General features: G+C 40.0%; 1 protein-coding gene across 1 annotated transcript in view; it reads right to left on the bottom strand.

The window, feature by feature from the left end:
• THSD4 (thrombospondin type 1 domain containing 4) overlaps positions 1-14,232 on the bottom strand; it is a 1,382,388-nt gene that overhangs the window by 33,117 nt on the left and 1,335,039 nt on the right. The window contains exon 11 of the mRNA XM_044078569.1: positions 3,036-3,180. Within this exon, the coding sequence (XP_043934504.1) occupies positions 3,036-3,180 (145 nt within the window). The remainder of the gene's footprint in view (positions 1-3,035; positions 3,181-14,232) is intronic.

The following is a 14,232-nucleotide window of genomic DNA, read 5'->3' as shown; positions in this document are numbered from 1 at the left end:
CTGCCAATCATTAGCGGACCGGAGATCCGCTGTGGCGACTCATAACCGGGAAAAGCCGAAAGACAAACAACAACAACAATAAGGGATATGGGGACCCAAGTAGATAGTAATCTTCCCTTTGATAATCATATTGCCATGGTGGTTAGAAAATCCTTCCATATGGCCCACCTAATCACAAAAGGGTTCGCATCTAGAACAAAAGAGGTTATTGTGCCCCTCTACTCATCACTCATCAGGCCCATCATAGAGTACAATGCCCCATTTGGGATGTACCTTACAAGACACCTGCAACAGCAGGAAAGACCACAGAAGTACCTCACCAAGAGGATTACTGGCCTTGAACAGATGCCCTATGCAGGCCGACTGAAGAAACTCCAGCTGTACTCGGTTGCATACCACTTACTCAGAGGTGATCTCTGCCTGACATACAATGCTATGTCCAACCCAGAATTGATGGACATGCTCCACCTAAAAAAAAACAAATTCCTGAGAGCTACATGCTCTAGGGGTCAAAACCTCACCACAACGATAAATAGGATGTGTTGGAGGGATAGATTCCTGTCCCAGTGACTCCCCATGCTTTGGAACAGGATTCCAATCTACATTAGGCAGAGCCCCTCACTAACACTCTTCAAGAGAAACCGTGATGAGTGGATGGGAAACAGAAAATTTACCCTGGGGATCACTGCAGTGGCTCTGCTGGACAAAGGCACAGGGAACTAATGACTCTGCTGGACAGAGGCACAGGGAACTAATCTAAGGGGGCGGCGAAAGACAACACATTCTGGCTAGGCTTATAGATGCCCTCGGGCAGATAGCCTAGTACTTACCTATGAACCTATGAACCTATTAGAATTGGTTCTAACAGGGACTGCCAGATCTATACACTTTCAGTGGAAGTAGAACTCTGTTTTATAATTTACAGCTGAGACTGCATAGGAAGTAAATGTTGAGAGTTCATCACAGAGTTTGTGTTGGTTTGTCCATGTAAATTCCTCAGGTTTACAACTGTTCTCCGTGGGTGTATTTTTTAGACTTTAAAACAGAAGGTCACTAATTTGTGACAGACATACTATAGGAGAAGTACATGTAGGAGGCTATTTTGGTAAGCATGAGGTATGTGTTACCATTTGTTCTCAGGAATTGTATTAAGTGCAGTAATCCAGGATTCTTTGGGTGTAACCAGCTTTTTAGGTATAGCTGAATGAGTTAACTAATGGTTAATTGAAATCATCCATCATAAAAGTACAGGACAACTATAAACTACAAATAACATATAAACAGCCTACCTGTAAACCTTGTTTCTCATGCCACACTTCCAGAAAAGAGCCACAGTATTAAAAGAGTGTAAATGGTGCACAAGTCTGAACCCTTGCCATTAAAATTTGATCTCAGATAATACTGAGTGGCAGGGTATCATTCACATGTGGCTCTGGTGTTATTTGCATACATCATTGCAAGTCTTAAATAATCCAGTTAAAATCAGTACAAGGCATGTGAATTTTAAATGACTCCACCTTAAAAGCACGAAGCATTTCAACAACAAACCATCTACTTCAGCTTTGAATATGTATTTTTTATCCTGCGGTATCTGATAACCATAAGCCGTCCTTGTTGTCAATTGTCTCATTGTTTACCTCAGCTGTAGGGTGACTGCAAGTCACAGGAGTCTGTCATCCAGACAGCAATTCTGTGTTTTCTGTTTTTTGTTTAAGTCTTTGCCATGAGGTTGACATGTACTTGCAGATGTGAGGGCCTCCAATGTCTTCTTGTGTGAGTATGTATATTTCTGCACATACCTGATGAGGGATACCATGTGGTCATGTTTTGGCACAGCTAAACACATTTCACTGATTCATGCTCTGCGTGGGATGCACCTTTCTCCAGTAGATGCTGGAATTACAACAGACCAAACAACTTCTGTCTCTTCAGGATGGGTGAGTTGGAATCAGTTAATCTCTGCCATGCTCTCTGATTTTCTCCTTCAGCTAATGAGTTCCTAGCTGATCCTAGGTCATCAAGGTCCCTATTAGGGCTTCATTCCTCTGCTTTCTGGAGCCGACAGAGAATTCTTTCTTTTTTGATACTGAAATAATTTAGTACTTTGCATGCTTAAGTTTTTTAATAATGCCTTTATCTGCTGCTAGATATGTAGTGGTGATATTATTCCCTCAAATGTGAAGTACTACAGTAAATATATATATATATATATATATATATATATATATATATATATATATATATATATTCATATACATGTATATCTAACCATCCCTGTGTGTGTGTGTGTGTGTGTGTGTGTGTGTGTGTGTGTGTGTGCGTGTGCGTGTGTGTGTGTGTAATTGGAAGCATAGATACAGATAATATACAAATGAATGCATGTGTGTAATATATATTTATATAAATGTGTGCATGCATGTGCACATTTACATAGCTATACAAAGAAAGGAAGACAATTGCTTTAACCCTCCTTTATCAAAATATCATGTGGTTCATATTTTCATTAAGCTTCCTTCAACAATTTGGGAAATGCTGTAATAATAATAATAATAATAATAATAATAATAATAATTATTATTATTATTATTATTATTGTTGTTATTGTTATTATTATTATTATTGCTATTATTATAAATAATTTGCATTTGGTAACAAGGTAGGATGACTGGACACACAATCCCTTTTTGGGGATGACTCAGGAGTAATGCTTGCTTAGATGACTTGCTGAAGGTCACACAACAGGCAAATGATGGCTGAGGGAATCAAACCCTTTACACCAGTACACAGCCTTAACCCTCTGCGCCAACTGCCAGACTGTAGAAGTAATGCTTTAGTTACTGTGATGCATATTATTTATAGAAAACCTAAACATTATTCACATGAAAATGTAAAGATCTTATTTTTTTTGTAAACATTTATGTTTTTAAATAGCTTGCATTCTTACTCTATGGTTAAGAGTAGGTTGACTTTTCAGGCTGTAACTTTTGATTTCTCCACTAGATGGAGAAGGACACCCACAAATGTTGTCTTCTTACCTATTTCTGGTATACAGGCCTGTGTATTACAAGATTCTTTGTCTTCTGGCCTTAGGAGTGGATCGCATACATCACTTGGAGTCATATCGTCTGAAAGACATCTAACTTCTCGAACACGAAAGCCACTGTCACAAGATTTTGAGCACTGCAAAATATACAGAAACGTTTGTACAACATCATGTTCTTTGAAAAAAATGTGTGCAAATATGTTATTGCACACACTGCTGGGACAGGGTCAGAGAAACTGTTGAAAGAAACATTGCTGCTATAGTACTGCATTACATATGAAAGAAAATGATTTCATTCCCTGGATATATGCAACACAATGGATAATGTATTGAGAGCTACACTCTTGCAAAAATGAGCCGATTGTCTGCTGCCTTAAGGTCGATAATAGTATAAAAACCTTCTAGTTACAAAATAATCAGTTAATCAATGCTGTTAAATCATATTTTCAAATCATTACTGATTTGTTTTTGTTTTAATGTGACTGCGGAAAAATAGTGAGTAAATATTGCTGTTTTCTTCATATGACCATACTTTACAGTTACTAGTAAAACTGTAATGTATTTATTTTATATAGTTTATTTTCTGGATGGGTAGGCTGATCATTTACAACTCATCATTTTCATATAAAACATAGGCAACAGAACAAGCTAGAAACAAGAGGCATTATTCCTTTTACTGTGGGCTAAGCATCCAACAGCAGTGCTGAAGAAGCAGATGCTGAAATAACTTTGTTTCTCTTTTATTCTAAAACCATAAAACATATGTATAAAAAATATTCCACGTCCTCAATTTAGTTTAGAATGTTGGCAGACTTAATAAATGAATGAAATAATTATTGTTGCTTAATAACCTGAGACCGGAAGTGAGACGGCAAGCTCACAATTAGCATGCAGTCTCTCTTCACTACCTGTTGCATAGTAATTGGTCAGACCTGGTCAGTCTATGGTCTGCTATGTGGCATAAACAGTGCAATCAGTGATTTATACACAAATTATGTCTGTGTTTGGCACTAATCATGTGTCCTTTGCTGCAAGATTGCTGAAAGAAGATCTGTAAAGAACAACTATGCCAGCTTTCTTTCAATGTGTTTTTAATGAATTCTCTGTTTCTCTCATAAAACTTATTATACATTTACTTAATTTTCAGGGTAGTTAGCCTGATCTCCCCAACTACAGGATATAATTGCATGGTATTAGCTGCCCAATGCCCTATGCTCAATCATCATGAGCCTGTTACTGGTTCTGAAGACATAGATGGCTCCATCTGGAATCCTTTCTTCTGCCCAAAATGGCCCTCTACTTTGGAATCTTCTTTTAGAGTGACTGACAGAATCTCTGATGAAAATTGGCTTTAACAGGTCCCCCAGAACATATCTGTTTCAGCTGGCTTATGAATCATGATCATTGATTAACACCCCTCCCTATTTTTTATTTTAATTTTAATGTTTTGATTTGTAGTATTATTATGCAATGTTATTTAACAGTGAATGTTATTTAGGTGACAAGCTTGTTATAGATACTTTAATAAACTTGAGCTTGAAATGTAGAAAAATTATTTACAAAATGCAAGATAACCAATACCAGGCAGTATTTACAGCCTACACTACCAACAGTAGCAATCAAGCAACTTATTTTTTCAAAAATTTGAATAAAACCAAAGATCAGAACAATTCTTTTTCTCCGCTATAGTGCAACTATGGAATTGGTTTATAGAAGTTATCTGGCTTTGGAGGCCAAGTCCCACTCATGGCAAGGTGGAGTGAAGGGGTCTTTGCTACCAGCATTTTTTTTTTTATTTAATATACTTTTCAGAATTCAATATTGAGAAAAACATAACTTGCATTCTAGTGATTATATCAAACATGCATAAAATTTGACCTGTTAATAAAAGACGGAATTTAATTGCTGGAACCTGTGTTCTGAGAGACTGCCTTTCAGACTATCTGCAAATATATAGAGCTGAGTATATTTTTTTGGTTATAGAGTGTGTACTGTTAGTTGTTGCTTAGATCTCTGTTTAAACTGTTTTGTCTCACCCACCCTCCCTATTTTTGGTTTGTAGTTTAAGTTTGGTGGCTTTTGCAGTTGCGCGGTCCACTGTAGATTTGATCTGGGACACTCCCCCAGTCCCATCTCTTTACCACATTCTACCTAATAAACTCTTTCTGCACTTGCTTTTAGTCCTTTTTAATTTAATTGCATTTGTAAACTGTGTTTGGTCTAATATTGCTACATACTCAAGTGTGCTAGCTTGCACTGCATGTGAATTGTTTTTACTACTGTTTTTGCTACTTTTCTGTAAAAAAAAAAAAAAACTGTAAGCCTGTTTCCTACCTTTCCTGTAACTAGCGTTCCAGATACAGATTTGCTGTATCCAGGACTGCATGTAAGCTTCTGAGCCCCCCAAGCCTTTCTGTGTTGGAGGGAAGCCTTCTAGCTTATCAGTGGGAGTGGTAAGCACTAGGTAACCTGTCTACCACATAAGGAGTGGTTCTGGCCCAGAAATTGTAGTTATTGACCGTTTGGGCAATCTCTTCCATCTCTCTCAACATTCTGATTTGAAAGCCTGCATTTGCACTTGTTTCTGTCCTGTAACTCATCTAGTGCAGATACAGATTCTTAGTTTTAGCACTTAAATTTGCTTATTCATGCTCAGCACTTGTTCAGAACTTGTAAGCACTAAATAAGCTACTAATTACTACTGCACTCAGTCTTCTTCATTACCTAGAGGAAAACAGTTTTTGTACTTAATTTTCTCACTTGCTTAGAGAAAAACAGCTCTTGTACTCACTTTCCTCACTTATCTAAAGGAAAATAGTTTTTTATTTAGGCATGTCCAAGGGTCAGCTCCCAGTGTTCTCTCCTGTCTATCTGATGAATCTGGGCATCTTGAGACAATGTAGAAATTGCCTCATGTACACAGACAACCCTCTCCTCCTACCACCCAACACTACAACCTGTGAGAGATGCACTTATCTAGCCAAACTGGAGGTAAAGCTCCCTCCAACCAAGACTGAACTTGACAGCCATGAGGAGAATGTAAACATTTGCACCACACCATACTCATCACATAGTCTCACTAAATCTACACCACCAAAATCCACACATAATAACAGAAAAACATTTGCGGAGGCTCTCAATATTAATCTGTCTAAGCAACAGAGACCTCCAAAGCAGAAACGCAAGCAACTTCCATCCCCCAATACAACCCAAATGACACATAACCCACAGACTCAGTGTGCCACTCAACCACAGCCAATAAGGCAAAACAACGTACCCAACACACTAGTCATAGGTGACTCTATAGTCAGGCACACTGATGTCCAACTCACCAGGCTAAACAAGGAGAAGGTTACTGTCAGATGCCTGTCGGGTGCCAGGATCCGCCACATAACCTACGCAATCAGGTCACTCCACAACAAGTACAAATATGACACTGTCATTGTCCATGTTGGTGTAAATGACCTGAGACGTACCTCCCTGGACTACATGAAAAGAGACATGGAATAGCTCTCCGATCTTGTACCCCAGGCAGGTATGACCCTAGCCCTGAGTAGCATTCTGCCATCGCCCCAAATGATACTGCAGTACAAGGACAAAATGATTGACTTCAACAATTGGCTAAGCTTCTGGTGTCATTTTAAGGGAATCCAGTATCTGTCTGCTTGGGATGACATGGTCGACCGACCACGATGCTTAGCCACAGATGGCCTGCACCTGTCGCCCCTGGTATTCCGGATACTGGCTAAGGCTCTTGTTGCCCCTATAGTGCCTTTTTTAGTCAAGGTTCAAATAACAAATTCACCACCGTAACAGGAACAAGCAAGCAAAAACTGAGGGTAATGCTACTCAATGCTAGAAGTCTAAATCTCAAAATGCACTCACTCGAGGCACTCTTTACAATGGAGAACACCGATATCTGTCCAGTGACTGAGACCTGGTTCAGGGCTCCAGAGAGCACCTCTGCACTACCAGGCTATAATTTATACCACACTTTCTGGTCATGTAACCTGGACTGAAACACCAAAGGCGGAGGTGTGTCCATATTCATTAAGGATATCCACACCTCCAGACTAGTTGCTCAGCATAATGCATCCAAGGTTATCTAAGTGCAACTAATTCTGGGTAAAACTAAAACTGCAATCCAAATTGTAGCTTGCTACAGATCCCCCACCATTCCCCAGGATTCCCATTCCTCTTTTCTTGATGTACTGGAAAATATTAGGGTTCAACCAAACACCCTAATAATGGGTGACTTCAACTACCCCACCATTAACTGGGAAAACTACTCGTGTACTAACTCCTTAGCTCAATGCTTTCTGGAATTCATAAACTCCAGTGCCCTCGATCAACTTATCCACACCCACACCAGGGGCAACAATATCCTAGACCTAGTCATTACCAACATGAGTAACCGGTGTTCCACACCTGAAGTCAATTCCTCGTTGGTCCGATCTGACCATAAGCTAATCACCCTTGATATCCACATCCCGGCCCCACCCCCCATTAAGGAAACCACAGTAAAAAATTTCTTCAAAGCCAACTTCATGCTTCTTAAGACAGAAGTGGTGAACTTCATGACACCCATGCATATGGACAATACAGTTACAACTGCTGAATCCTACACAAATGCACTATAAGCACTTACACGAGTGCATGGATTGTACTATCCCAAACAGAACCAAGAAGCTATCCTCCAAAAAAAAGGAAGCCAATCTGGTGGTCCCCTGCCATAAACAAACTGTACAACAGAAGGAAGAAACTGTTGCAAAAGAGAGTAAAATCCCATTAGTGGAAGAGCTCCCTGGTCAGCCTCAGTAAGAAGTTGAGATCCCTTATAAGATTCTCCAAAGCTAGCTATGGAAACAAAATCATCACTAATTCTAAGGACAACCACAAAGCATTCTATAGCTATTGTCAATAATCTCAATGGCAACACCCAGATCTGCTCTAAGTTACAGCACAAAGGCACGAAAATTACAGAACCAACTGATATTGCCAACATCCTGACAGATTGGTTCAGTGCTAACTTTACCCCCCCTCAACCCCTAAAGGGCCCATATCTATACAGGAAGAATGTAGAGTCCCAGTAATCACAGCTACGCAGGTAAAAGCTGCACTCTCTAAAGCCAAAAAATTAGCATCCATGGGACCGGACAACATCCCAGGCTGCATTTTACACAAACTTCAGAATGAACTGGCTCCCCACTTAATCACCATGTTCAATAATAGCCTTGCATCAGGCTTTGTGCCCACTGAATGGTGCACAGCAACAGTTATCCCACTCCACAAAGGGGGAGCCACCACTGATCCCAGGAACTATTGACCTATTAGCCTGACGAGCCTGGTCTGCAAGGCCATGGAACGTATCATCATGGAACTCATAAACAAAGACATTGGTAACCTCCAAACTCTGGATCCCACCCAGTTCAGATTTGTGAAAGGCAGATCATGCCTTCTGAACATGATCAACTTCTTTGAGGCAGTCACCAAAGTCGTAGATGAGGGTAAGGTGGTTCACACAGCCTATCTTGACCTCGCCAAGGCTTTCGACACCATCCCCCATTCTGGAATTATAGCTAAACTCACTAAACTAGGTATAAATTCATACATCGCAAGATGGGTTGCCAACTGGCTCACTGACGGAACCAGTGGTGGCTGGTGACTTCAAATCAAAGGGGGGCTGCAGGAGACAGCTGAATGGGTGGGGCCAACATGAATGGGGTGTGTCCAACTAAAAGGGGTGGAGCTATGCCACAGTAGGATCAATGCTGGACATACTTACTAATTTACATGAAATAAATGCTCAGTCACTATGGCGCATGCAGAATACTCTACACAACACACATTGTTACATGTATATGCAGGTTTGTTTGAACACATACCTCTGCGGTATGCTGCAGTTTATAGCACAACACACAATGTTCTTAAAGCCCAGCAAAATACTTAAATATAATAGATAATGCATAGAGACACTGATTTACTGCTTGCTAAAAAAAAAATCACTTTCATTAGGTGAAATCCAGAAATCAAATTATACCCATGATTTTTAAGCATAATTTCCAGCCATCAATGGGATTTCATTATCATTTTCTTGTGCAGCTATGTGTGTATGTGCTTGTAGATACTCCTTTAAATGGGACAGAGATACCCACAGTAGTTTCTACATCATGTGGTACACAGTTCAAGTGGATTTAGTTTGCAATATAGACTTCAAAGAATTTAAACCACATATCTTGTCTGTACTTAATTTAAATTATTTATTGAGTATATTGTAATATACGTAGCACTAAAGATATATTGCCATTTGAAGCACCCTGAAAACACTTTCTACGTGTTTCAGTAACCTGTTCAGTGTCACGCAACATTCCCACACATACTGTGCAGTTGGAGAAAGGTAAAAACACACTGAGGTTTGTGAACATGGCAGCTCCTTTCTAGCTGTGTAGCTTGGCCACTGGCAGTCATTTGTTTATTTTACATACATCAGTGACAGTTCCTTAGCCTTCAGAAAATCAACAGAAACTCTATAATTTAATGCAGCCACTCATGTCACACTTTAATATTCTAAATAATCTGATAAAACTTTCAATGGCCACAAGTTTGCATTTTTGAATATAAATAAAAAAGGTTAAATCTGGAAGACAGAAGCCATCTGATAGCAACAAAAAAAATTATTTTTAATGCCATAGAGAAATGACTGTTATGGGCAACAAGAGTACAGAATGCCAGCTATACACAGTTCTGACCACACGCACAGCAATACAATATACAGACTAGATTCATCTATCTTTTCACTGCTTGCTTTATACTTTTGAAAGCTATTGGGTTGAACATTCATCATCTGGATTTAGTGTCCCGTGCACAGCTCTTTTGGTTTTATTTAGTCGATTTGGAGTGTTTCTTAGATGATATAGAAAGCATGAAACAATGCCAAAGCTCATTATTTTCATGTCAAAGAAAAATAAACATATATATTAACTTGTGTTAACGAAGGTACTGAAAAAGGAAACACTGCCAGGTTTTTTTTTGTTATAGAAAAGCCCTAAATTGAAGGATTACATTTACCTCTGTTCAGCCTATCCCATAACTATAGAGCACTTGGAGCACCACCACCAAAACATGGTGGCTCCCCATGCAAATTTATTTTCAAACTGCTAAATGAAAATATGAATGACAAGCATTTACTTCTTTGGTTAGCTAAGGAAGTTACACAGCACTCTTCATTTTGTGTGCTCAGAAGATATTCTTATTCCAGGATTTTTCACAGGAAACATCATGGGATAAATAGGCTTTTTCTGAAGCATGGCATTGGCAGCTGTTATAGAAACAGTATGTCATCTTCCCTGCACTACCTTGCAACACTGAAAATTAAGTGGCAGAATTCTGTCAACATTTTTACTGCTGCATTTAAGTACTACAGTAAAAAAAAAACCCTAACAGGAACAGCCGAAAGAGAAGAAGAAAAAAATATATATATTGACATTTGTATGTGTTATCTGAGCCAAGTCCGGCACTGACCTACCTCGGTTTAATAACTTTTACTTCACTAAGTTCACTTACTTGTAAGTGACTGTCCACGGCATCTTATTTCTTCCTCTCTGTGACTTTAATTCAGCCAGAAAGTGAGCAAGGCAAAGGGCAGAAGCAAGCAAGCCGAAGAAAAAACAAAGATAAAGTATAAAGAAGTAATACTAGAAACAGAAACTTCAGTTAGTCAAGTCAACTAACTTTTACTTTCACCACGATAGTCCGTAGTAGCACTAGAAGCCAGTAGCACAACGTAAATCCAAGTAAGTACTGTGCTAGCTACAGACTACTAATTGTTTCTCACTCTCTTTTTTGAGAAGAGAGCGAGAACCAATCAGTAGTAATCCAGCTGTCCACGTCACATACGTGACTGCAGACGTGACAGTCCGAATCCCCTTCTATTTACTGTGCAGTTAGAAAACGCATAGACATCTGGGCATCACACTGATGCCTTTTCTCATATCTGGACTGTCTGTAAAAGCAGTCTAGAGTTACAGAAATAGTCGGACTCATTAATTAAATAAATAAATAAACCCGGAATTCGACAAGCATGCGCAGTTCGAGTTCTGGGACTTAGCGAGTCGGTCAATCAATATTTTATTATATATATTTAATTTACATGATGTTTTTTTTTTTTAATTCAAGAAACGTTTTTGCTGGGAGGGCTGCTTTTTGCTGGGAGGGTTGCAGTCCAATGGCATGAGCCGCCCCTGGACAGAACCCACACTGTAAAAGTTGCAGACTCCAAATCTGACCTCAAAGCAGTAACAAGTGGAGTACCACAGGGTTCCTTCCTGGGAACTCTCCTGTTTGGTATCTACTTCTCTGAAGTACAGGCTAACACAGAAGGCCTCTGGCTAATGAAGTTCACAGATGACTGCAAACTAGCAGCCATAGTGAAGTCCCCAAAAGATGTGGACATTCTACAGAGGGGCCTCGATGAGACAGATGACTGGTGTCAGAATCATGGCCTCAAGCTCAATGCCAAAAAGTGCAGTGTCATCCCCTTTGGTAAAATCTCTGTACCCATGAACTACTACATAGGCAGCAATCTACTTAACACCGAATGTGTGATAAGAGACCTTGGGACTCAGGTGGACAGTAGTCACTCCTTTAATAGTCACATCACCACAGTAGTCAGGAAGTCCTTCTACATGGCCCACCTCATCATAAAAGGGTTCTCATCCAGGAAAAAAGAGGTCATTGTTCCCATCTACTCGACACTCATTAGACCCATTATAGAGTACAATGCCCCTTTTGGAATGTACCTCACAAGACATCTGCAGCAGCTGGAAAGGCCACAGAAGTACCTCACAAAAAGGATTACTGGCCTCAAACAAATGCCCTACACTGACTGCCTCAAAAAACTCCAGCTTTACTCCGTAGCATATCGCCTACTCCGAGGTGATCTCTGCCTAACATATAAAGCTATTTCAAACCCAGAGCTGCTGGACATGTTACACCTAAAGAAATCCCAATCCTTTCGAGCTCCACACTCTAGGGACCTAAACCTTGTCACCACAATAAACAGGACATGCTAGAGGGATAGAAACCTGTCCCAGAGACTTCCCATACTCTGGAACAGGCTACCCATCTATGTCAAGCAAAGTTCTTCATTAGCACTCTTCAAGAAAAATTTTGATGAGTGGATGGGAAATAGGAAATACACCCTGGGGACCACTTCTGTGTCTCTGCTCGACAGTGGCACAGGAAAATAACATTCTTGGGTGGCTTAAGCCAGGGAACCTTGTTGGCTAGGCTTACATAGGCTCTTGGGCCAATAGCCTAGTACCTACCTATAAACCTATGAACCTACATGGGAACCATCCCTGTACATAGGTTGTGCTAATTATGCCCATATTTTTGGGAATCTGGACCATCACAATACTGCCCATATTATTTTCCTTGGGAACCCATCATATGCTTTCTCCAAGTCTGGGAATGCCCAGCTGGACTCCTTTCATAATTACAACTTCTTTTTCACTATCGGTTTCATTGCAGTAATTAGGTTAACTGTACAACATTCTGGTCTGTACCCAAAATGGTCTTAATCCTGATTGCTCATTTCCCATCTTACATTGTACAACTCTGCATCACTCCCTCTAACATTTTCATGCAGTGTGGCAGGAGTTTGATACTGTATATAGAAGTGCTGTGAAGGGATCAGCCATCTAGATCTCAAGGTGTTAAGCAGTGCAATCGGGAAGTTTCTGCATTCTATTGCGTACTGACATTTTTAAATGCTGGCACAGAAAAGAACTTCAGAGCTTCAGATTTCTTTGGAAATGACCTGCTGTAGCAAGCTGATTGTACAGCTCTTCTTGGGTAGTGGAGCATTGACCTTTTTTTCCTTGTTTGCTCATTTGAAGAGCTTAGGGTAATGGGGATAGAGGTGCACAGATCAGATTTTTTTTTTCTTTTGGTCTCTAACTGAAAAGGTGCCAAAGTTACCAGACTGAGGACTGGTACAGGGCATTAGATGAGCCAGGTCTGCCTGTGTACTGACAGAATTAACACATTGCTACCTATGGCTGTGACTTTCCCCTTAGTTATTATACACTTACACACTCCATACACCTTAGATATGCCTGACTATCCCCAAAAATCTTTATCAAATCTGCTACGACTTTATCAGAGCCTTGCATTTTCACTAACTTCACTTTCCTTAGTGCAATTTTGTACTTCATTGGTAGCAAGTTCTTCTTCCACCTTCATCTAGACTGTACTTTTGACATTACAACTTCTGTGTTTCTTTTTCAGACACCTCTTAAAGTACTGCTTCCATCTGCCCTTGATGTCCTCTGAACTGAAGAACAGAGTACTGCTGGCATGTCTTACGAACAGCATCTGCCAACTATCTGCTTTATCTTTCTGCCATCGCCTTGCAGTTTATTACATTTTCTTTCTGTATCTGCTGAGTCACTTTTCAGAAGCTGGTAGTTTACTTTTTCTGATGCCTTGCACTTTGGCTTAGCTATTGCACTTTTTGCCTATTTGTTAGCCAAATAGAATGCCTTTTAGCCTGGTCTGTGTTTCCCATCTCCTCTTCCTGCACTTTTTCATTCTTCTGATAACTTCCTGGGCTTCTACATTACATCTCCAGCTCTCTTCAGATATTCATTTCTATAACAGTGTCAGCCACATACCTGTTCTATTGTTTTTAAGCACACTATTTTAATATGCTGCCATTCTTCTTCAGCAACAGCTGTTTCCTCTTCTTCCTCAGGTGCTAGAGCTGTGAGTGTTTCTTTGAATTCCTGTGCTTTCACTCCAAGAAACTACCAGGTCTTCAGCCTAGTCTCTTTTGAAATTAGAACTTTCTCTAATCACTATTTACAGTTTATTGTGGCCACCAGTGGTTTATGCTGTGGGGCCAGCCATTTCATATGGATGACTTTACAATCACTGATTTCACTCCAATATCCTTTCCTTACTCACAGGAAGTCTACATGAGTTGCATACTGACCATTCACGCAACTCTTTCTCTTGGCAATACCTGTGTTGGTCAGCATGAAGTCATTTGTCATCCCTGTTTCCCAAAAAGTGGATCATGCAATCCTCATATACTTTTCTGTCTGCCCCAGTATTCAAGCCTCCCATTATGAAGACCAGCTCATTTTGACCAACATTATCAAGAATGTTCTGGAACACTAATGTCC

This window comes from Protopterus annectens, chromosome 7.part1, assembly GCF_019279795.1.
Source record: "Protopterus annectens isolate FY-2018-M chromosome 7.part1, PAN1.0, whole genome shotgun sequence".
In the NCBI taxonomy this organism is placed as follows: domain Eukaryota; kingdom Metazoa; phylum Chordata; order Ceratodontiformes; family Protopteridae; genus Protopterus; species Protopterus annectens.
This window is presented reverse-complemented; position numbering and strand designations above follow the sequence as displayed.